This window comes from Crocodylus siamensis, chromosome 8 (assembly GCF_052110815.1).
Source record: "Crocodylus siamensis isolate JL-2025a chromosome 8, ASM5211081v1, whole genome shotgun sequence".
Classification (NCBI taxonomy): Eukaryota; Metazoa; Chordata; order Crocodylia; family Crocodylidae; genus Crocodylus; species Crocodylus siamensis.
The window spans coordinates 15,774,442-15,800,124 of record NC_143402.1 but is presented as its reverse complement, the minus strand read 5'-3'; the positions used below and the strand labels follow the sequence as shown (position 1 = coordinate 15,800,124).

General features: G+C 41.2%; 1 protein-coding gene across 2 annotated transcripts in view; it reads left to right on the top strand.

The window, feature by feature from the left end:
* The window catches only part of AMMECR1 (AMMECR nuclear protein 1), a 167,523-nt gene that overhangs the window by 87,588 nt on the left and 54,252 nt on the right, over positions 1-25,683 (top strand). The window contains exon 3 of one of the 2 annotated variants that reach the window (XM_090061402.1): positions 14,167-14,277. The exons of the other annotated variant lie outside the window; for it this stretch is intronic. Coding sequence (XP_089917528.1) covers positions 14,167-14,277 — 111 coding nt within the window. The remainder of the gene's footprint in view (positions 1-14,166; positions 14,278-25,683) is intronic. 2 annotated transcript variants of the gene reach the window in all.

The following is a 25,683-nucleotide window of genomic DNA, read 5'->3' as shown; positions in this document are numbered from 1 at the left end:
TTCTATCAAAGTCATGGCAGGCGAGTGCAAATAGACTGTCCGGTCAGGTGTGAGACCCCAGCTCTGTCAGTGGCAGGACACGGCTAAACCTTTCAAAATAATTAGTGAAGTTTTATTTTGGTACTTCAGAGATCCAGTTTGACCGTTACTATTGTGAAAATACTAAGCAGTAATACAACCTCAAAAAAACTCGTAAATGGGCCATCAAACAAAGTGATGAAAGAATCTCTTGATTAGTCCCTTAATTCATATTTAATTTTTCCTTAGATTTTTAAGGTCATTGCTGAGCTGTATTTCTTGCATTGTGCATCAGTAAGAACAGTGATGAACAACATGTTCTGTTCCTCTACTACATTAGAGGAACTTAGATTTATTACAACCAACAAAGTGTGTGCACACCAAATAGCAGTTCAGCATATTAATGACTTAAGAATGAACTGAAAAATAGGGACAGTGTTTTTCACAAGCTAATAAGGTAAATTAACTGTATTTTAAAATTGCTTTTTATTTTAAGTAATATCCTTATTCTGTGCTGCTTATTTCAACTATTAAGGTATTAGGTTAAGTGTCATATAATAGTTTAACTATCTGTGACCTAATATTTTTCAGTTGCACATTAGCCCCTCAACACCCTCCTGCCAAAGTACTGTTATTGTCTAAAGCAGGGGTGGCCAGCCTGTGGCACAGGTGTCATAAGCATCATGGGCAACCTCTGTATGGCATGTGGTAGACTGGGGAGGGGACAGGCAATACAGTGGCAGATAGGGCAGGGAGCAGAAAGTAGAGCAGAGGGTGGGGAGTGGGGAAGGGATCAGAGTGGCACTAGGCAAGGTTGTGGGGATAATCTGGCTACCTACCAAAAAGATTGCCTCCCCCCATTCTAGCAGTTGGCAACATTTCCCTGTGTTCAGCCCAAAAGACCCATCTTGGGGCTCAGGTGGGCCTGCGCTACAGCTGCTTTTTCACCCCAGCACCTACCTAGCTGCAGTACAGCATCAGCAAGCTTTCTGCCGTCCAGCCACCCAGCTGCCTGCCCACAGCATCGGCAAAGTTCCTTCCTGCCGAACACCACTGAAGCCCCAGGCAAGAGGACCAGATCCAACCTGATCCTAGCCCTGGTCTAGAAGGGCTACCATGATAGCCTTTGAAGCGGAAAAGTGGTTCATGTTTCAGGAGAAATGATGGCATTCACAGTGTTGTAGCAGGGTTGTGAAGAGGAAATGCTGTTTTATACAGATAAATGGCATAAATCTCCTTGCTATTACTAGGATTCTTTAATTGCCTGAAGATTGTGGTTAGTATTGCCAAGGAGAAACAGAAAAGTAAAGAGTGTGTATACTTATGTTCACACATTTCATCTAAAAGGTGACTTGAATGCACGGTACTTATCAGTTTTGTTTGTTTGTTTTTTACATTTAACCCAAATGAGTTGGTTACTAAAACGTTTTAATGTTTTAACTTAATCGTGCAATATCATTGCATTAAAATATACCATATGAATAGCATAGTATGGCCTTATTAGGAAAAAAAAAGCCTGCAAATTTTCTATCCATATGGCAGTCTATAATAATAAATACTAAGCTTCAAATACAATCAACTTGATAGTTCAAAGGTTTTTCAGAGAATTCATGTAATGAGAAGGGTAAAGAAAAATAGAAGTGGTGGTGTGCACTTGTAACTCCTTTCAGATATTTGCAGCTCATATATAGTCAAGTTCCACATTTTATCAACTGTTTGGCAGCGTGGGTTGATTGATTTAAATCATTCTGATTTCACTCTTGATCTTGATTTGCATTTTTGTTTTTTAGTTATTTTCGTAAAGGGAGGTTGCTTTTCGTGGGTCATAACTATTAGCATATGCTTAGCTGCAACAGTGGTCATCTGCACACTACATTTGGAAGGTGTTTTGGTTTGCTAACCCAGAGGACACACTACAGCTATTCACATTTATTTAAGCAGGTCTGTAATGTAACATGCTCATGAGGGTTAAAATGGTAAATGATGCGTTTCTCTTTTACTGGTGTTGGGTTTTTTTGATTTCTCTGATTTGTTTGAACTTCTTTTGGATGTAAATTAGAGTTCAACTAAAATTCACGAAAACAGTTGCTGATTAAATCAGTGTGCTGGGTACATAAGGGAAATGAGTTTATCAAAACATGTCTCATTTAAACCAAATAACTTTAATCAGTGCAATACCTGTAGTTAATACATTAATACATTGAACCAATTGTTTCTGGTCAGTGTGTTCTACAGCAAGGGTATCCAGCTGGTGGCCGATAAGGAGTTAACATGCAGCCCCCAAACTCCCACCCATCCGTTGCTGCCCCTGTTGCTCCCCCTCCTTCTCCTGGCATCCCTGCCGGGGGCCAGGGCAGGTCAGCCCAGCCCATGTCGTCAGGGAAATTGGTAGGCCGGAGTAGCACAGTGTACTGGGGGAGCCCACAGGGAGCTCAGGTGAGGTACGATGTCACACTGTGTGCTGGTGAGGCTCACCTGCCTGTTCATGGTGCATTGGGAGAGTGCCTGCCTGTGTGGTGTGATGGAGCACCCACACACACAGTGCACCTGTCTCTGCATGTAGGGTGCAACCTAGGGAGCCCGTGACCTTGCTAGTGCTCAGCCCCTATGGTGTGTAGTTCCACTGATGTGGCCTCTGGGGCATGCAGGGCCTAGCTGTGTTCTATAGGATGCTGAAACTACTACATTTTCTCTTGCCTTATTTCTTCTATTCAGAAATTGGCAGAGGAAGCCAAGTCTATTTTTTCTGTTTCTGATCAGTTTTTTTCAATTTTCAGTGAAACAGTCATTGAACTAAACTAGTTAAATAAACTGAAATAAAATATTTACCCTGCATCTGCAAGAGGCTGTCTTTGGCTATAGCTGATTCAGCAAATCCTGGTTGTGGTCATACTAACAAATTACAATGAATTTAACAGGGGACAAAGAGTTACTGTGTGCATCAGCTACTCTGGTAACTGTCTGTGTGCCGCCGCATGCCCTCCCCCCGTTCCACAGCAAATGAACCTGAACTCGTAATTTATCATTTGTGATAAAACTGGGCACTTAGTTACTATGGACTGGTTGACACATGGTAAATCCTTGCTCTGGTTTACTGTAACTTGCTAATTTTTTATCCCTTCTAGTTCCAGGTGCTCAGGCAGCAACTTTGACTACCTCAATGGTTTGACTTTTTTTTACAACTTTAGCAGCAGATGCACACTCCTGTTTGTTTAATTTTAAAATATGTAATAGATTGTAGTAATTATAAATCTTAATATAGGTTACCATATTAATACTTAAATTAGAAAATAAATCAATGATCTGACTTCTAGATTTTTTTACATCTCTTTTAACTATTCTGCTATGAAACAAATATCTAGTGCAACGTAACAAATTGTGCTGGTGAGTGGGAACAATTGATAGACTAGAAGTGCATTTTTATTTTAATCCTGAAAAGACCAGCAGAAGCCTAACTGTAAAGTTGTATTCTGTCAGTATTTTCATTGTACCCAAGTACAGCAGTGGTGTTCAAACCCTGCTCTTTCAGTTTCTTTTTTTATCCGTTTCTGTAAATGCCTGTTCTGTGATTTAAGGCCCTCTCTCTATGAATCCCACTTCAGAGCTTTGATTAAATGGCTTTCGTAGTATTACTGAAATTAGTAAGATTGTGCTGTTTAAAACACGGTGCCTACCTGCTTTTTAACCACTAAAAAGTATACAAAAGGGAAAACAAGAAATTCATACTGGCTCAGGTTTTCTGTAGCTCAGGAGGAAAATGGCAAGCCCCAGAAACACACCAGTGTTTGAGAAAAGGGGAAAGGAACTCGTAGGTGGATGATATGGGATTAGGGAAGACACAACTAATGCCCAGTTTGGGAGTAACATAAACTTCCTTAGAAACTCTGCTAAGGAATTTGTAACCGTCCTTGATGGTGGTTTTCATTTGTTTCTGTAAGTGAATGTTTTCTGTTACAAATTTTGACTTGCTCAAGCTAACACAATAAATGGTTTCAGAACTGGCTGATCTCAGGAGTTCATGGCATCCAGTGTTGCTCTATAATCTCTACACAGCATTGACTTTGTTGGTGTCATGATTCTGGTAATTTCTAAATAGGACGTATTAGTATTTACCACTGTGTTTTTCACTGATGTAAGTAAATGTGTCCACTACTAAGTATTACTGAATTTACAATTGTATTACGCTGGACTGCTGATAGAGATACTAATAGAGTATCTTCAGGAACCCTACTTAGGGAGAATTAATAGGAGAGAAAAATACTCTTGAGAGATCTCAAGTAAAGACAAAACCCTAATTTCCACCCAAGGTAAAAAATCAGCATGCCATGATGATGTTTCACAGTACTTTGAATATCCATTGAGCTTATACCAAGTGGAAGCAATTCTTATCAAATCAGTGAGCACATCTCTAATGTTCATGGAGTTGAAGCAAAGCATCTTTATTCTGTGGACACTTTTTTCCCCACACACATTCCATTTTTATTGTTTTGGAGCATACCCAATCTAGGTAATTACTCATGCATAGAAGTATTTCATTAACTGAGAAAAGAGTGTAATGTAAACATGCATATTGAAAAGTTTGTGTTCTTTGTTCCTTTTTTTTACCAGTAGATTTAATTGAATGATAATTTGATCTCATGTCTCTTTACATTGACAGAATTTTATTTTTAAATGCATCTGCCTGATAGTAGAAGTATGACAAGGCCTTGCTTCATTGACTCTTGCTGTGATAGCTGGTTTATGACTAAAGTAGCTTTGAGTATTTTGCCTTTAATCTAAATGTTTCCAGCAACAGTGCATAGCAGTAGATCTCTGGTAATTTTAGAACATTTCAGTTGTAAATCATTAACAGGAATGCCAGTGGTGTTAGTGAACGTGCTGCTGGAGAAGGGACCCCTTTCCTACACTTTCTTTCAACATGCTGTGTATGTCAATTGCTACTCAAGATGGCACTCTCCTCATGCCAAGTTTGAAATATCCCTGTGTTTGAGGTTATTAATTAATGAAAACATGGGGAAGGGGGCAGAAAGGTAAAGTAATTAATTTAGAGTAACAATTGCAATATGTTAGCGAAGCTGAAGAAAGAATTCTCATGTGCACTATAGATGACAGGGTCTTAAACCCTTAGGCTTGGATGACATTTTCATAGACAGACTGTCTATACCACTTGTAGTTCCATTTCATCCTTGCAGCAAGGGCAGCAATTGTTTATATAGTTTGGCAACTGGAAATGAGGAGGAAAGCAAATAATATATGATCAGCCAGCTGTTTGTGGGCCACAGTCTGAGAACCTCTTACAAAGCTTGCTTTCTTACTAGATCTATTTAGATTAGAGCAATGTGAGATTTTTTTGGCAAACAGTAAATTTCCAGAAAAGCAGCTTCGTTCCTCCTGAAACTACATGTGAATCTGCCAGATAGTTTTGGCTGGAAAATATTTTTTTCAAAGCTAGTAGTACATCATATCCTGTCGTAATCCAAAAGATGAGTGGCTTGGATGCTCACTTAATACACAGGCACTTCTACACATGCTCAGGGGAGGCGGTGGCAGTGCTTTAGGGTGACTCAGAGGGGTGCTCTAATTAAAGCACTGCATTATGTCATGTATCAGCATTCCTGTGCTTCAGAATGGCAGCAGTGGTGATGAGCTTTAGTTCAAGTGCTCCTGCTGCCACTTTGAAGCATGGGGACCTGACACACAAAATGCGGGAGGCTGCTGGAGTGTGATAATTACTATGCTTGAGCTGACTCGATTAATCAAGTCTGCTCTGGTGTGCTGTAATTACAATGCATTGGAGCAACTTCTGTGCTAATGTACTGGCACCCTTTGGAGACCTAGGTTCAGTTTCTTCCTGTACGTGAGACCAAGTTAGCGACTATTTTAGAAAAGCTGGATGTGTACAGATCCATGGGGCTGGATGCAATGCAATGCAGCCAAGAGTGCTGAAGGAGTTGGCTGATGTTTTTGCAGAGTCACTGGCCATTATCTTTGAAAACTCATGGCAATGAGGGGAGGTCCCAGACAATTGGAGACGGGCAACTATAGTGCCCATATTTAAGAAAGGGAAGAAGGAAGATCCCAGGGAATTGCAGTAAAGTGAGACTCACCTTAGTCCCCAGAAAAATCATGGATTGGGTCCTCCAAGAATCTATTTCTAAGCACATGGAGGAGAAGAAGGTGATTAGGGGTAGTCAGCATGGATTCACCAAAGGCAAGTCATGCCTTGCCAACCTGATTGCCGTTTATGACGAGATAACTGGCTTAGTGGATGCAGGTAAAGCAGTGGGTGAAATATACCTTGACTTTAGCAAGGCTTTTGATGCAGTCTACCACAGCATTCTCCCAAGCAAGCTGAGGGAGGTATGGGTTGAATGAATGAATGGACTGTAAGGTAGATAGAAAGTTGGCTGGATGATCAGTTTCAATAGCTAGTAATCAATGGCTCTATGTCTAGTTGGTAGCCGATATCAAGTGGAGTGCCCCAGGGCTCGGTCCTGGGGCCAGGTTTGTTCAACATCTTCATTAACCATCTGAAAGATGGCATAGAGTACACTCTAAGCAAGTTCTCAGATGACCCCAAGCTGTGGGGTGTGGTAAACTGGAGGGTAGGGCTAGTATTCATAGTGACCTAGACAAATTGGAGGACTGAGCCAAAAGAAATCTCATGAAGTTCAACAAGGACAAATGCAAAAGTCATGCACTTAGAACGGAAGAATCTCATACACCACTAGAGCCTGGGGGCTGACTGGCTGGGCAGCAGCTCTGCAGAAAAGGACTTGGGGTTACAGGGGAAAATAAGCTGAATATGGGTCAGCAATGTGCCCTTGTTGCCAAGAAAGTTAACAGCATACTGGGCTCCACTTGGAGGAACATTGCCAGCAGATCGAGGGAAGTAATTATTCCACTGTATTCTGCACTGGTGAGGCCACATCTGGAGTACTGTGTCCAGTTTTGGGCCACCCGCTACAGAAAGGATGTGGACAAGGTGGAGAGAGTCTGGTGGAGAGCAACGAAATGGTTCAGGGGCTGGGGCACATGACTTCTGAGGAGAGGCTGAGGGAACTGGACTTCTTTAGTCTGTAGAAGAGAAGACTATGGGGGGATTTGATAGTAGCCTTTAATTACCTGAAGGGGGTTTGAAAGAGGATAGAGCTGGACTGTTCTCAGTGGTAGCAGATGACAAAATAAGAAGCAATGGTCTCAAGTTGCAGCAGGGGAGATTTAGGTTGGATATTAGGAAAAGCTTTCTTAATAGGAGGGTGGCGAAGGTTACCCAGAGAGGTGGTGAAATCTCTGTCCTTGGAGGTTTTTAAGACTCAGCTAGACAGAGCTTTGGCTGGGATGATCTAGTTGGGAATGATCCTGCTTTGAGCAGGGGGTTGGAGTAGGTTACCTCCTGAAGTGCCTTCCAACCCTAGTTTTCTATGATTTTATGAGGGGCTTCTTACCCACATCTTCCACCTCCCAGGCTCATCTTCTAATCTCCAGTCTATCCAGTATTCTGGGCTGAGGTGTTCTTTATTTCTCCAGTTGACATTGTTCTGCTTCAGACATTCAGTGTAGCAAGGGCTTGGATCTAGGCATCTCTCAGGTCAGTGTCTAACCATGACCCTAAAAGTGATTTCAGTGCCTCCTGTTGGAGCTGCTTTGCTCTGTGTAAAATAGTTAAATATTTATTGAGAGTGATTCTCTGGGCTGCTTGTCAGTATGGTCACCAGGGAAGTTCATTGATCTGCTCCAGTGAATGTTAACATATTTACACAAAATGAAAGAGTGTCAGTGGAAAAGATAGAGTACCCTCCAGTGCCCTGTCTTGGGAAGTGGGAGATCTGAATTCAGATCTGCTCAGGAAAGCGACAGAAGAGGCATTTAGCTAATATCTCCCAACATCCTGGATAAGTGCCCATGGTTATTGGAGAAAAAGGAAAACCTCCTCTCCCACTTGGGTGAATCTAGCTTCCCCATCCCCCAGTTCGGCTTCCAGACTGAAAGTTTTTTTTCATATAGCTATAGTTTAAATATATTTATCCTTCCAAGAGTTGTAGTTTGGCTCTCTGAACCTGTGATCAGCACAGTTCTGTATCAGTTGGCAAGCTTATTGGTGACTCATTAGAGGTTTCAAGGTATGTGGAAAATGCTGTAAGTTTTAAAAGGTTAAACAAACAGGGAAGAAACCAAGAATGCAACTTAAATAAAAAGCTGAAGAAGGTTGTAAAAAAGTTGGCTTTTGGTTCCTGCAAAGTGCCTCTAGTTCATATTATTGGGGGTTTTGTAACATTTTTGTTTGATGTAAAAATAAAAACTCTCCCTCGTTTTGAATGACAGGAAAGACTTAATGTTTCAGAGATTATTAGTCAGGAAATGTGATCATAAAATGTATCAGATGAGGTATTTCTAAGGGGGTCAGGGGTATTAATACCATTGTAAAGGGCCCTAGTGAGACTTCATGTAGAATACTGTGTACAATTCTGGCTGCCTATGTTGAGGAAATATTAATTCAAGCAAGAGAGGTGCCCAGAAAGGCTACTAGGATAATCGGGGAATGGGGAGCCTGTCTTACCAGAGGAAGCTAAAAGACCATTCCTTGTTTAGCTTAGCAGATTGAAGGCTGAGCAGGATATGATTTTTGTCCTATAAATGTATACCTTTTTTACAAACACCAAGAAAGGTAAAGAACAAAGGTAAAGGCCAAGAACAAATGGGCACATTCTGGCTATAAGGAAATTTAGAAGGTGGTGTCTAACTCTCAGGGGAGCAAGGGTTTGGGTCAGCCTTCCAACAGGGGTGTAGTAGTGGTAAGAAATACAGCTAGTTTTAAGATGGAGCTTAATACGTTTATGAACAGATTTATTTGATGTTTGTCCTCCTACTGGGCGCACCGTGGACTTAGTGCCTCTGGTAGGCACTTTCATTCTTGTTTTTCTTATGTCCCCACCTTGGGTACCACTTGGATTTTCCAGTCTAACCGCCTGCATTAGCATGACCTGTAAAATTTCAACCAGTAATTCCTACTCTTAGCTCAGCACCTGATGATCAAACTGGAATTTAACTGTATAGCTGCATTCTTATTTAAAGCTCTGCTCATCAATACTGTACATCTTTCAGTGATCCATGTAAAAGCAACCCATCTAAAATTGCCATTTATTAATTCCAGAAGGAATTCCCATTTGATTAAAAAAAAAAATAGAGTGTAAAATGTAACTAAGTAAACAAAGAATATCTGCTTCAACAAATTCTACACGTCCACAAAGTGGCATACAGCCAGTAAGTCTCATAATCCTACTATAAAGGGCACACGAATCATCCTGAGCTCCAACTAGAATCTTATTCACACTTGCCTCTGAGCAAGGGGAAGACAGCACAGTGGTGCTGGAAGTAACCTGATCATCATTTTCTTGATTAAAACAAGACCACTTTCCTGGAAGCTGTGTGTTAGTTAATACACAAGTTATTGACCGCAAAATGGAGGTAACTGGGTAAAATACTAGTTTCTTATACCAGATTTAGACTAGATGAGATTATGGTTATTTCTGGCCTTCTAATATAAAGGAAGAACAGGAGGAACAATGAAAAAATGTCTAGAGCTATCCAGTTCCTCTTCAGATTTGTCAGGTACCCAAAAAAGTGTGAGCCCTGAAAATCTAAAAGTAAGAAGATAGAATATTTTTAGCTTCTTCCTCAGTTCGTCAGCCCTGAAAGGAACAGACTCTTGCTGGTCTGACTAAGGGAAGAAGAAAGAAGTTTTAGACATGGAAGATAATCTCTTTTAATGCTTTACAAAATTTCAGTATGTAAAGTTTCTTTCAGCTGAGAGAGAACTTTTAGAAAAGCAAAGATTTTAATGTGGCTGCAGCTGCCTACCATATTTACTCAAATCTATGACAGATTTCCTTCCCCACCTTTCAACATGGGGAAGCCCCTCATTTTAGATCCAGGGGGAGGGGGGCAATGGCTCCAACTCTGACTCCGAGCCCAGGATCAGAGTTAGTTGCAGCCCCTGCTTGCACCATTGTGCCCCCCCATAGCCTCTGCTCTCCCTGCCTTTGCTCTTCCCACACCTTACCTTCCACTCAGCCCTAGCTTCTGCTGAGGCCCTGCTGTAGCCGAGTGCAGGGAGCACAGAGTATGTCCTGCCTCTGGCCCCGGTGTGGCCACACAGTAGCAGCAGCAGCTCTGGCCCCTACTCTGGGGCTGAAACTGCTGCAGCCACAAAAGCTGCTACATAACTGGGCTGGGGCCAGAAGCAGCATGTGCTCTGTGCTTCCTGCCCTCAACTGTAGTGGAACCCCAGCTGGAGCTGGAAGGGGAGGGTAAGTGGTGGGGGGGGACAGGTAGGAGGAGTGCAAATTGTGGAGCAGGCAGCAGGGGATATAGGCAGTGGGGGGAAAGAAAGCTGGAGGAGCAAGCAGTATGAGTGACAGGCAGCAGGGGTCAGGCCACTTGGTGACTGCTGCCTGCTCGCCTACCAGCTACACTCCTGCTGCTGCTTGCCCCACTGCAGTGGTGGTGGGGGGAGGGTGCATTTAAGATGACCCTCTAATGATTAGATTCTATATATGGAAAATTATAACAATTTTATAAAAGTTCCCTATCTAGAGTCTAGTTATTGGCTGTGGTTGTCATAAATTCAGTGTCATCTTGGATTCAGGTAAGTATGGTGATTACTTTCCAAAAATGTTCTTGTAAATTATTACGTCAAGAAAATGGAGCAATTTACGAAATTCAGGTTTTATCTTCATGACCAGTTCGTGGGCCTATGACTTTAGGTAACTACTTTCCGATTACATAGCAGCTAAACCTGATAATGATCAATAGGATAGTTATTGCCACCTGTCATTTTACCATTGGCCTGTTTTTTTTTTAAAAAGTCTTTGTTTTATTTTCACATGAACTGTGACAGTCATGCAAATGAAGAGGTTTTAATGACTGATTATCTACCATAAAGAAACTGAAAAATAAATTAAATGTCTATCTATCTGAAATTAAAATATGTTTTACTCTCTGAGGCTTAAGAGAAGGGAGGGATGAGAGGAAGATATCCTCTTTTTTACAGAAGAGAAATTTTTGGATGCTTTTCGGTCTAGTTTTCCAAAAGAGAGAGTTTCTTGTTGTGAAAAGTAGAGGAAGAAGTCTGTTGTTATAAGATCTGTGAAATGTTATATTCAGTCATGATTTTGCACTTCTATTCTCAGCTGACAGCAGAAGAATTTATTGTTACTGCTGTTTCTCTTGAGGCAACCGTTTTCAACTTTGTTGCTATTCCTAGATCCATGTATGGATTGTCCTGTTCCATTCTTTAGCTCAGATAGGATCTACCTTGTTCCAGTCGTTTTATTATTTCTGGAGTGAAGTGACCACTGTAAGGATATTTTTTAATAGAAAACTTAATGCAAAACTTGGTGGACTCAGCTTATCTCAGCCTTGCCTCTGCAGCCTGAGAGGGCAATGAGTTAAAGATACTTTGGGTAAGGAAGCATCTTCAGGAGTGCATGAGGTAGTAGCAGCTGGTTTAGATAAATCGGTGTACCTTAGTGTATCAGCTTTAGTACAATACAGCTGATGTGTTAGGACCAGGTCTGACATGTACTTATGCCACAATGGTCTGGTCCATTCACAAACTTGCCTCAAAAGCTGAAGTTACTTGATGTGAACAGTGTCTGGAGGATGGAATGGAGGTTTCCACAATTTCTGCAACATAGACCACTTAATAGACACTGTTCTATCTACATCTTTACCATCTGGGGCCCCAATTTTGACTATATTTCATATTTATGGCAAACTGCTTATATGAAAGAGACAAACAAGGGTGTGCTAGGTCTGGAATACAGATGCTCAACTTGCTGGGGGAAGAGCAGAGTATTGTTACTCTTCTTTCCAAAACTTTCATCTCTTCCTTTGTAGCCCCCTGCACGTGCCAGCATCTCTGGGACAAGAAATTTAATTTTAAAGTTCAGGACAGTGAATGGATCAGGGACCACGTGAACTTCCTTTCCTGCTGCCCAGAATTCATCAGTATCTTTGTACTTCTTTGGTTTTATGCACACCTGACTCTCCCCAGTCACAAAATCACATTATTATTTTTTCTTTTTTCAAAATGTTCCCATACCCAGACCCTGTACTATTAAACTCAGAGTTCTCATTCTCCCCTTGGCTCCTGTGTCCAGGTTCTCTCTCATGACATTCCCAATGTGCCTGTTCCTCCTTCATCAGACATCATTAGCTGCTACCCCAGGAATCTTTTGCCACTGCATTTTATTCTTGTCTCCTCTAGTTTCTGTCCATATGCCCAGCCGTGCCCTATATTTTTGAGCCAAGTTCTGTCTCTTTCCTTACTTTTCTAAGTGCTGGCCCTGTGTGAGAACAAGGAGCCTGGAACAAATGCCTGATGTAGGAGAGCCAGGCCATACTGTAAACCAGAGACTATAGTTTGAGGCCAAAATTCAGTCAGCTGAATGTAATGCTCCAGTGCAGTTTAGCAGAAAGTAAGTCATAAAATAATTTGATTTAGATATGCAGAATACGTTGCATAACAGTGAACTCCTAGGTTAAAATTGCATTCGGTATATTTTACCAACATTGTTAAAATATGCATTGTTAAATTTCATTAATCAGTTTTGGTTTTCCTGCATGCTGTTCCCATGTTCCTCTCCAGCAATGAGTAGACTGGAAAATTTCAAGTCACTGTAATTTGCTGGCTTTTATACTTCGGCCCAGTGTTGTAGTGTTCTGAGAAAAGCTTTGAATCAAAGAATTGTGGTTGCCTGCCTGCCTGCCCTCCTCCATTTAAATATTTTTGTTTATTGATCTTTCATCTTCAATTGAGTCAGCGTATGTTTTTTGTTCTAAGCTATCTGATGTGTGTACAGTTCAGTCAGTGTATCTGAATATTGTTTTAAGGTGAGCACACTGTCACACCTAAGAATGTAGAATATCCATGCATACTGCGTAATTGTGCTGAGTGAGAGAGAGGCCTTGATTGTGTAATTACCTATGCATGTGCTTAACTTTGTATATATGAGTACTTCTGTTAATTTAAAATAGAGTTCTCCTTTACAAGAGTGTGCCTATATGCCACTGAAGTTGAATCACAGAGCCTGGTGAGGACAAGAATTCAGATTGCCTCACAGTAAATTGATAAGAGGCTCGGTTTAAAGAAGTAGAGGATTAAATTTTCCTGCCATTCTCTGAAATTTCTGAATGATGGAAAGGGATGGAACACAGCATTAGAGTAGCTTTTTTAAATCTTACCTGTATGACTGTTCACTTCAGCAGAGTAGCTATTGATTTTTTGTTTTGTTTTTTGAGAGGGGGCCTGGATCTTTGAGAGGCATTTGACTGCAATGAGCATTTGCAAAATTGTTATGGTAAGTGTTGGTGAGCAGAGCTTGCACACCAGCTGTTAGTTAAGGTGTAGAACTGTTTAAGGCTTTTGTGCAACACAGAACACGGAAGCTGTTGCTCTGGCTGGCTTCAGAATTGGATTCTTTTCAAAGAAGATATTGCGCTGGCCTTTGCTCTGCTGCACTCTTCATCTTTACGAAGCTGGGCTGCTAAAGCAAAGCTGACTTTGGATCTCATAGAATATTTCTTTTGTGCAGACTTATATTTTTAGCCTGCAAACCAGGAATCCTACGTACTTTTCACTTGGCTTGCAAAAGATTCCGGCTGTTCTCAGCTCATAATGAAAAGGACCAAGAATTTTCTTTGTGACTGATGTGAATGGATGCACTTTCCTCTTTGTTCTGGGGAGGGCTTTTAGGGACTTTCTGCACCTTTGAGACGTCTGAGGAAGGGTTTCTTCTTTTCTAAATAGAAGCTTATGAGTAATGAAGCTGGGACAGGAAATCCAACATCACAATGAAACAGCTAGCCAAAAAGATTTGCATCTCAGGCTATTGATTAATGTAGCTAGTTTCTAGTTTAGTTTCTAAAACTTATATGCTTGAGTGATGTGGGCCTTTCTACAACAGTCAGGCAAAAGTAGTTTAAAAAAAATACTATAACTAGCTCAGAAACAAGTAAGTTAGAGATGGGACCAGTGTTGCCAGAAAAAAATACAGTCTTATTGAAATATTACTTTAGCTATCAATATGGTAATGCTTGTAAGAGTTCTGCAATCACACATGCCTTTTTTCCTTCCTAAAACAGCCCCCTGTTTGTAACATGGAAGATTGGTCGAGATAAGCGATTACGTGGATGCATAGGTACTTTTTCTGCCATGAACCTGCATTCAGGACTCAGGGAGTACACACTTACTAGGTAAGATTCGGTTTTTAGTTTGGGGGGGAGGTTCAGTTTCCATCATTTAAATGCTGCACTAGGAAAATAGAGGTTTTTGCTGTATTGCTGAACTTGTCAACCAAAATTTTAACTCCTTTACACTATTTAAATCTCTCAGCTGTGTGACCACTGGTGCTGTGGGATTATGGTTTCAATTAAAACCATAGTGGATCTTTTTATTTTGTTTAAAAGACTACTCTCCAGTGGTTTACTGTAACTCATTTATAGTTGTGTGTTTTCCCAATGCACAAACAACTTTTAAGATTAAAAGTGAGTTTGAGGGCAGAAGACCAGAAAGTCAGTTTTTGGAATTACCATATACACAGTTCTAAAACAGCAGGTATTCTCACCTCTTCTCCATCAGGTGCTTCCAATCAGCTGCAGTTAATTTAATGCTACAAATTTCCATTACATGTTACTCTTCAGATACATCCAGCCCCTGGGTGGGAACCTTCTGGACTAGGGAGGTAAGTGATGATCTTCACTCCCTGACAGCATAATCCTTCATTTTTGACCTGCACCTAAAGTCATTCACCTTAATATTGCCCCATTTCCGTTTACACAGAGTGAAAAACTAATAAATACATCACTAGAGCTATTAGTAAGCATTATACTTAGTTTTTTTCTGAGCTTTTTTAATTTTCTAAAGGGCAGGCAAAGTTGATGTTAGTCTTTATTTGTAGAACTCCACAGTGGAAACTGTTTTCTGGCATGTTCAGACATCTAGGATGGCTACCATCCCATCCCTATTCCTTAGTATTTCCGGACCACTTTCAGAATGAAAATTTGTTTCCAGTACAATATCTTAGCCTTCCTTCATTGTAAAAGCCCCACCATCCCAGTTTAAATACTGTTAGATTGGCATGTAATTAATTGTCTCTCTATGTGAACGATTACCGGGATAAAAGTCAAAAGTGTACCTCAGGCTAAGCGGTCAATGCATAAAGTGGCTCAACACCTCATCTCCGCAAATTCCTTGTAAGCTTGCAGAACACCTGACTGTTGTCTTTGCATCAGTTACCACCGCCTGGCACATGTTTGGCCATGCTCTTTAAAAATTCTGCAATGAAAGTGGTCAGTGAAACAAACATGTTTTGCATGCCTTGCCATGATACATTATTATTAATTTGTACACTGTGTACCACCTAGTGGTCTAAACTGGTTTAAAGCCCTACAGAGATGTAGGCGTCGAACAGGATTTCATTTCTAGTGGTGAAAATTTCTCAAAAATTTCTACTGCTGGAAATCTTTCCAGAAAAGGATCACTACAGGCATTCAGCCTGCACCTTTCTCCTTTCCTTTGCGCTCTGGGTCTTTCCCAGATCAGGGTGATCCAGCTGAGGAGGGAAATAGTGGGGCAGAGCCCTCAGCCCATTCCCCAAATTAGGCAGTCTAGGGAGATGACAAGATGAGAGGAAAGCTTACAGGTGTCCATTCTTGAAAAACAGTATCTTTTGCAAGGGAAATCTTTCAAGGTGACATGTGTATGATGTTTCTCCCTGGGCGGAATTGACTACATGCATGTGCTCTTGCAGATTCTACCAGGAGAGCAGTGATTCTCCCAGTAGAAATGTAACACCTGTTACGTGGCCATAGTGAAAACCTTTTTCAAAGAGCTTACAGTCTAAATGTGTGGTTTTAAAAACGTAATAGACAACTGCTGAGGTATGCAGCAAAGAGGCTGTGGTGAAAAAAGTTATACCAGAGGGGTAAAGTTTTATGTAAACAATGAAATGATGAAGGGGAAATGGCTAAAACATAATTAGTAAACATGAAAGAGTTGATAATAAATTAGGTTTTCATAATCTTGAGAATCTACAGGGTTTAAAATACATAGATTTACTGCAGTTTTGTACATGGACTCTTCTAGTTCTCAAGAGTTGTGCAGTCCTGTGATCATGGGTGATTGTTGTTGTCACATCCTAAAATCAGAAGTTGGAAAGCAATGAGAATGTGAGAAATGGCACCTAACTTAAGGGAATCGAAGTACCTGAAGTGCACTATTTAAATGTTGGTCAACTAGCCTGAAAGAATATACCAAGCCACTTGGAAGTAGCTGTAATGGGAAGTTAAAGTTAAATTTGAGTATGGAAAAATGTAATTGCAACTCAGTATTTTTCAAAAGAAAAGAAACCTACTACTTAAATAACTATAAGGCAGTCTGTTTTTTTTTAAACAAACCTTTATAAAGCAGTGACTGTATGTACAGTTTTTACAACTGGTTTGACAGACTTGCTTATCTCTATAAGGAATCTCTCAAATGCAGGGGGAAAATGTAATAAAAAGGTTTTAGACGTGGTTGCTGTACTTTGGTGAGTTTGGTCAGTGAGACTTTTGCTTTTGCATTGCCTTTGAGTAAGATCATGGTGACATTTGTCTCTGTTTCACAGAAATTTAGAAAGAGGAGAAACAGTAAGAGTGGTTACTACTGTTTCTGCATGTCCTCTGATACAATTTTCTGCCTCTGCCTTTTCCTTCCTCTTTTTCCCATCCCATCCCCACAAAAATCAGGGAAACAGCTTATAGATATCCATCATTTTGGTCAAGGAGATTCTGAAATAGATATTTAGAGAAATAATAGACCAGAAGACACTGGCCATCAACTTTCATGCTATAGGGCTTATAGAGCTCCATTAGAAAGGGTCAGAAACTAGGACACTTTAATTTAAACCAGCAGTGTGTGGGCAGTAATGTACTTGAGGAAGATAAAAGAGAATTCCCACAAGAAAATGAAATTATTGAAGATGCTTTTCAGTAACTAATCCACAGAGCAAACTGCATATGAAAGGCCATCCAATTCAGAAAATGTAGCTTGATGAAAACTGAAGGAAAAAAAAGGCCGCTCAGGACCTCATCGTATTTTACCATCAGGAGGACAACTTAGTTATTTGGGGCTGGGCGGGGATAACTGTTCTTGAAAAAGTTGCCTCTTTGATTCGTTCTAATCCTTTCTAGCAACTTCTAGAGATACCCTACGTTGTGGCTTTTTCTGCGTCTGTTAGAATTCGTAGCCTTTTCTGAATATACACAGCTGTCTTTCTAAAAACAAAGAAACATTCTCATCAGTTGGTGTTGGAATACTTTTAAATTTAGACCGTAACATTTTGAATTCCAAGCTTTGACTATGAAGTTCCATGTGCAAGTTCAGTTTTATTAGTATGTGAGTTGACTGGTTTCTCTGGAGTTGCAGCCAAATTCCGGTGAGCAGGTTGGTATAAAGGTGCTGTTAAACTTGATTGTCCTGCTACTAATCATGTAGGCATCCAAGATCATGAAGGTATCCTTCTTATGGTTTAGATACAAAAGCAGCAATAACATTTGGAAAATTAGTACGTCAGATTTCATTCCCTCTGGAAAGTATAGCTGATTCTCTTCCTTCTTCATAATGTAATTTTTAAAATAAGGGTGCTGAATCTAGCAGCCCAACATGAGTAGCTTCTTTCTTGAAAGCCAGACCCACCCTTCTTTTACAGTCTCAGAACAAAAAGGTAGTGATATGAGGGGAGAATGAGTCCCATTTTAAGCAATGTACACTAGTGTATTGCCAGCATGTTTTTAATAGGAAATTTATGTAGAATGACTCATCATTAATTGGATGCATCTGCCTAAGTCGTGAGGAAAGGATGAGAATACCCATATTAAAATATTAGCAATGTAAGTAACGTATTTTTAATCAAATCTATTTTGTAGAATTCAGTTTTCTTCAGAGATCTATAAATATGGAAGGGGAAAGAAGGAAGCTTATTATCAAAATACCATTTTCTTTGCAAAACTTTTATTAAAACAGTTTGTTTTTAATTTAATGCTGACATGAATTTACCAAGGATTAAACATTCACATGATCACTTGATTTGGCCTACCTTATGAAAAAATACCTTGTATTTTGTAATAAAATAAAATACATTTAACTTGGAAGCAGGTTACAACAGTATTTCGGAAGAAGATGACCAATTTTTCATGCATGTGTTCAGCAGGAAGACTTCTCACCGACACATTAAATTATTGTTTTCCTAAAGTGGAGATACTGAGTAAAATAAAATGTTCATTAGCTAGTAATCCTTTGCATGTTCGTTTGGTTAGAATTCGCTTGTTTTTTCATAGTTGGAAGACGCATTTTAAGCTAGCAGAGCATAAAGAAATGTATCAGTCTAGCAAGCCCAGAAGTATAAAGTACATCAGTTTCAACAGTGGTTTGGCTCCTCCAGCCTGTCAAGAGTAGGATACATCCCTGGGGCAGACACTTTTGAGAAGAGACAGACAAAGAAAGAGAGGAGAGAGAAGTTGGTAAAGTTGGAGTCTGAGGCCCCTAAATCTATAATGGACAGCCTGAGGACCTACAGTCAGCATAATGAAACAGTCTTTGTTTCCTCTGCTGCAGTGACCTGGAAGTGTGAAACACAGTATACTAGCCCTTTTAAAAAAAGGTTTGCCTTATGTTGTCTCTGCTAACCAGATCCAGCTGAGAGCAGTGTTACTGGCTCCAGACTGAGACAGGTTTAATCTTCCATACTTACCTGGCAGGGGAAGCAGCGTGACCACGTAGGCGAGCTCCCCAGGGTAATTGTCTCTGATATGTCCTCCACAGGAGGTCTATATTGAGCAGATTCTTTTTGGTATTGGGTGGTGGAACCGGAGCGTGCTCCATCCACTCCATGCATTGACCTGGTATTAGTGCTTCCAGGACCGGTGCAAAAAAACAGGGAAAAAAAAAAAAAAAATCTCTAGGCAAATTAGAATAGAGCGAGAGATGTGAGAAGAGAAATGTAACACTGAGGAAAAGGGAGAATACGAGACTTTCCTTTAATAACTTATTTTTCTATTCAAGTTCTGTTTGGGGTTTGGGATCAACAATCAGCCAATAACAAAAAAAAATTGTAAATATTATTATTTAATTGATACGGGTGTTTAAAAATATGTTACAGGTCTGCTTCCTTCTCTCTTGCTTGTACTCTGAAAAGTGTATACGTTCTCTCTGCTCTGGCTGCACAGAAAGGAAAATTGTCTCCAGAGTCTATTCATCCTACTGATTTATCTAGTAATCAGGGCTCAAATAATTTAGTAAAGTAGGAGCCAATCTTGCTGGCAGGCAGGCCACACATTAGCCCTGCATTTTCTCTGAGTGTCACTCCAATCCCTTCTCTCTGCCCGATCTGTTGCTCTGCTTTCTCTTCCCTGCCCCACCTGCTGCCTTGCTTTCTGCCCTTTCTGCTGCTATGCTGCTTGTCCCCTCCCCAATCTGTCGCATGCCACATGCACAGGCTGCTCGAGACCCTGCCTGATACTTCATGAGCCTGTATTTGTAAACTGTTTTCCTCATTCAGTTGAACTCTGGTACTTCTTGGAGTTTGTTTATTTGTTTTAAGATTAATATACAGGTTCTTGTGCAGCCTTCATTACGTTGTTCCAATTCTTGGGCTACTTTTCTTCACGCTGATTTCCACCAGAAATTACCACTTTTATTTTATGCATCTTTAGTCTCTTTAACCTCAACTTTATATCCCGGGGAAGTCTATGACACAGCTAATCAGATCATTAAACATGAGGATAGTAGGGGCAGCTGCCATCGTCATTTCTGCTTCCTGCTTTAAATGAGCCCAGTTCAGAGCTACTTTTACTCTTGAGCTGTTGTCTTGTTTGAGCCACATGAGACTCAGGTTTTCCTGTACAGAGCAGAGTTCAGATCAGAAAATAGAATCTGAGTTTCTGACGTTAATGATGACAGGCAGACAAGGTTCTTTGAGTAATTGTGATATCTTTTATTAGACCAACTAAATACAGTAAAAGTTCTATTAACCAGGATCTTACAAGCCGGCATGCTCAATTAACTGGCATGCCGGCTTGTAAGATAAAGTGAAACCGGAAGTGCCTACTGTGACACTTCCAGTTTGTCTGAGCCCCCACAGCCTGGGGCAAAGCAGCCTGCACTGCTGAGCCCCCACAGCCTGGGGGCATAAGAGGTTGTGCGGGGCCTGCCTCCTTGCCCCGTGGGGCCCGCAGGGTCCGGGGGAGGAGCAGCGATGCCGCAGGAGGGGCAGAGGGATGCCCCAGACGCTGTGGGAGAAGCAGCAACGCTGTCCGCTCAATTAACTGGCATATTTTGTTATCCGGCATCCCCCATTCCCAGGGGACGCTGATTAAGAGAGCTTTTACTGTAGCTGGAAAAACTGTTCTTTGCAGGCTTTCAGGCATAAACGCCCTTCAGGAATATCGACAGTCAACCAGCAACCCTAATGTTAATGATTACATTTCCACAAAAATGAATAATGGGAGGAGAGGCAGTGTAGTTTACTTTGTCAAGCATGGCTAGGAAATAGGTGGTTTATATATAATAGAGCCTTAAATCTGAAAAATAAGCTGGTCTGACATTTTTGGTTAATTAGCAAAGCCTTTCTCAGTGGACAAACTAATTCTGAATTCAGTAGAAGTTTGTTCATGTTCACAATTTGTACTATAAATTAGCTGCTGCTTTTCTTGCGATTTTCATGTTGGTTATGTTGTACAACTTTTAAATATCTGTTCAGAGGATTTCTTTGTACATTTATTGAAAACAGTGTGCAGCACTTGATAAAATCTCATGTCACGGTCTTCCTTGTTTTTTCTTCCAGATTCATAAATGTTTTCCCTTACCCCAATTATCCTTTTGAAGTTATAACACTTTTTGTGCATGTGAGATTTTACCTTAAGAGAGATGGTTCCAGTATTATGCTCTTTGTATTTAATTATGTTAGTGCAGGAGTGGGCAATTATTTGGGCTGGAGAGCCAGTTAACAAGTATTGATGAACCACACATGCATGCACGCACGTACACACCTGCCTCTGTGCTGTCCTGACCTGTCATCAGGGCTCCTGGCATGTGTGAGCATACCCCCTCTCACCTCATGGCTCTCAGGAGCCTTGATGGCAGGGTGGGACAGGATAGCATGGATGCCTCCTGCCAAGCTCTATCCCCTGTGGCAGCTGGAGCTAGAACTACCAGGGCCTGAGTGCAGCTCCCCAGGGTCTGCTGTGCGGTGCCAAGTGGAGCTGCTTCTTCCTAGTGTCTCCTACGGTGCCTGGGAGATACAGTCTGACCTTGTAGGCCCACAGTAAGTTGTGCTCGATCCCCAGCCTCTGCTGGTGGGTAGTGCCCAGTGTCTGCAGGGCTATACTGCATCTACCAGGAGCTGCAGGGGATGCTGGGCAGAAGCAGCCCCACCCGCCTGCCCAGCACCACATGGCAGGCCCTTGCTGAGCTGTGCTCAGGCCCCCACCTCTGTTGGCAGGCAGCAGCTCCAGCCTGTGCTGGCGCTGCATGGTGCCAAGTAGGTGGGCAGGGTTGCTTCTGCTCAGTGTCCCCTGCGATGTCTAGGAGATCCCTGGGTGCACTGGATTCCCTCTCCCAGGCCTCTGCCTGGGGGGAGGGGGAGGCGGACAGGCAGGGCTGCTGCTTCCAGTCGCTGCCCCCCATCGTGCCAGCAGAGATCAGAGCCCCACAGTGCGACCCACCAGCAGAAGCCAGGGCCCAAGTATGACTTGCCCAGGGCATGCCATACAGTGCTGCCACCCATACCACCTGCCAGCAGGCCAGATAAAGTCAGTTGGCAGACTGGATCTGACCTGTGAACTATATTTTGGCCACCTCTATTTTAACATAATAGAGAACATCTGCATTCAACTTTATCTTGTATTAAAATCTCACTATGAGTTGCTCTTGATGTATACAAGTGGCAAGGTTGTCTCTTAAACTGTTAAAGGAAATTTAAGTCAGAGTATTGTTAGCACATTTGTAACAGCATTCCTTGCTTATCTTCAAGTTGAAAGATATTTGATAAAGCAGTCAAACACCCCAAGGTGGTATGTGTTTATACAATAATTTATTCATAAAAAAAATTTCCTAATTTCAAAAACATACGTAGAATTGACTCTGGTCTTTATAGGCACCTTTACACATGCTCCAGGAGTGTGAGGGGGTGCTTTAATTAAAGCACTTGCAGTATGTCATATTCAGCATCCTGCGCTTCAGAATGGTGGTGGGGGCACTTTAAAGCCATTATGAGTGTGGGGACGCTGAATACACAATCCACCAGCGCTTCTGGAGTATGCTAATTAATGTGCTCTGGCAGACTCAGTCAAGTCTTCTATGATGAACTGCATCTTGCATGTCTACAAGTACCCTGTATGAATGCTTTGTTTTAATTACTAGCATATTAGTACTGTTTAGTGTGTTAATACCTAACAGGATAGCATATTAGTACCGTTTAGTGTGTTAATACCTAACAGGAATCAACACTTGTGGAAGAGGTAATATCTTTTACTAGACCAACTAGATATTTGCAAACAAATTATTATATTTACCTGCAAGCTTTTGAGCATAATCACCCTTCATCAGGCATGGGACAGAGCAGAGATTGTAAAAGTTCTCCTAGGTAGAAATGAAAATTCATATTTCACAGAAGAGCTGAAGGTCTGGTAAAATTTCCTGTCTGGAATAGTGTCCAGGTTAGGCACAGAGAAAAGATGAAACAGTCTTTTTACCTTGAAGTTGTCTGGTGGCAAGTCGGATGTAGAGGCATATTTCCTTTTAGGTTATGATGTTTCATATTTCACAGAAGAGTGGAAAGTTGGAAAGCTCTTCTGGTCAGGAGTTTCTTTTGTGGTGAGGTATCTGTTTTCAAAGAATGATTGCTTGTGTTATACCTTTAGGTACTGTCAAATGGTATTAGATATCATTTGTAAATATACAATGATGTTTAATTAAATGCTTGTCTTGTCTTGTATATAATTTTAGAACCCTGCATCTGTATCTATGAAATATCAGTGTCAGAGATGAGAAGGCCATCACAGGGGAACAAAGTATTGGGTGCAGCACATTAAATAGAATGCGAGGTCCCTCTCAGCAGTGTTTTTTATGGGAAGAGGTTACTGTTTCTTTTCCCCTAAATTAGATCAGTCTTTATGGATTTAAAAAAATATTGTGACCTGCTGGATAACTAAAACAAACTATAGCATGTGAATTACATTGCGTATAGGTATACAAAGGCCATACATAGATAATGTAAACTTGTTTGGTGGGGTCAGTATTTTTTTTAAATGTGCCAGAAATATAATGTTCAGAAAAAGTGGAATTTTGTAGTTTAATCAATGCTTATTAAAATGTTTTAGATAAATAGTGTGCCTTAGGTAATACAGCAAAGAGTTCTACTCGTGTTTGAGTTTCCTGTCTCCCTCCTCTCTGCCACTTTCTAAATACGCAGATCAGGACTGTTGCAAGCAGCTTCTCTAAGTTGACACTTACTTTAATACTCTCATCTTGTGTAATTCAGTATCAGTAAGAAAACTGTATTGAAATTAGGGGGATGAAAAATATATAGCTTTTTCTAATTTAAAAAACTATAGGCAGTATAAAAAATGTATAGAAAACGGGAATTGGAACCACGCACATTAAGAGCATGTTCTCCTTTTAAAAAGCTTTATAAAATACATGCTTATTTTGTGTTGACCTATAACTAGGGACACCCGATTACTCAGCCTTTCCAGACTGGTGTCAGGGAGGATCTGTGTGGTTAGGCGCTCCAGTTGTCCTTTCCCACGATGCTTTCATGGCATTTCAAGTTCTTCCCTCACAGTCTTCTTTGACTTCACTACGGTGCACACCCTTTTGGTTCAAAGCCAGCATTTCAGCTGAGTTGGGACACCCTTTTGGTTCTGTGTCAAAGTACTAATTGACATCATCCATTACCCAAAATAATTTTTTTTGGGGGGGAGGGAAAAGGGGTGTGTGATTAGGGGAAGGCCTCAGAGCTGGAAACCATCGGTGTTACAGCATCTTGGCAGAGTTCTGAATGTTGTTAGCCTGTATTTTAAGTCACCCAAATAAAGGACAATTTACTTCCTAATAGAAGTCACCAGTACATCAGTTCATATCCTACTGGCACTGATAAAAGGGAAATAGACATCGGAAATCAGGTTCTTTTGGCAGATTTGGCTGCTGAGGAGCGGGGGGTTGGCCCAGAACTTTACTTGGGGCAGGTGGTGGCACTGCAAGGGTGTCCTTACTAGTTGGGCTACAGCCACCTCAAAAGTCACTGTAGCCCCCTGCTCCCAGCACAACCACTGTCCGTCCCGAGCGCAGCTCTGGCCCAGGCCCCGCCCCGGGAAGAGCCCAGTGCTACCCCTGGCCCCAGCCTGAAGTGGCAGCCCACCCTCACTCTGTACATGGCTCAGGAGGGCACATGCCCCCCACCCCCGATGCCTCCCCAGTTGGATCAGTATTGGCCCATATTGCTCATTAATAATTGGCCATTAGCATTGGCCCCAAAAGTCTTTATCAGTGTGCCCTTACTTGCTAATATTTTTCAATTAAGTTTTTACTTTTTTTTTTGTACATTGAGAGGACATTCTTTATAATGTCCTCAGAAAGCTCCCAGAATGTGAGTTTGTCAGCTCGGAAGGATGGGCTTGGTGCATGTCTGGAGGTTTTTCAGGGCTGGGCTATAACAGTAGGATGGCAGTCATTTCTGAGTTTATTTAGGCCTGTTTTTTCAGCTTTTTCCTTTGGTGATTAAATGCCAGCCCTGTATTTAAAATGGACAGATAGGATTTCCATCTACTTCATTTCACTTTGGAGAAAAAGTGAAAAGATGGGGAAAACTGATTGTACCTGCTGATCTATTATGGGCTCGATATGGTTCAGTTAAGTAATAATTTACACCCAAAAAAACCCACACTGGGATGGGGAAGATTCAATTGCTGTGGCAGTGTGCTGGGATATCCAATTCAGTATAAATAAACGGAAAAGCTTTGCTTTACAGAGCAGTTTTATGTGAACTATACAGTTTTTGGTTGCCTTATCAGAGATGCAAAGGAGAAAGGGCTTTGAAAAGTGGAAGTTGTTAAACCCTCTAAACTTTGCTGCCTTGTGTGGGAAGGACTGTGGGGAAAAAACGTCTCTACTGCATTTTTCAATGTATGCTGACACATTGAAAAATGCAGTAGAGACTTTTTTTCATCTCCTCCATTTAGATGTTTTCTGCTGCTCCCTCCTGAGATCATATACAGAGGAAATATCATGAATGGGGCGTGTAGGACTAGTACCCAGAGGCCAGTATTAGCTCTGTTCGATTCTCTACAAAGGTAGCTGAAGACCTTGCAATGGAATTGGCTCTGTTCTGCCTCAGAATGATGAGAATTAATGTTCATTAGTTGGAAAACGTACTAGATTTTATACAGAACCAACAGTGCAGTTTTTAAGAAGCCTTCATGTTAAGGCTGTGTGGGGTAGAGCAATATGTTATCAAAAAGATTTGCTTCCTTTTCTAGCGCTGCACAGATGAGCCTGTAGAAAGTTCTTTGAAAGGAGAAATGGAGTTACCCAGGTTTGGTTGAGCATGAGCAGCGCTCCAGACC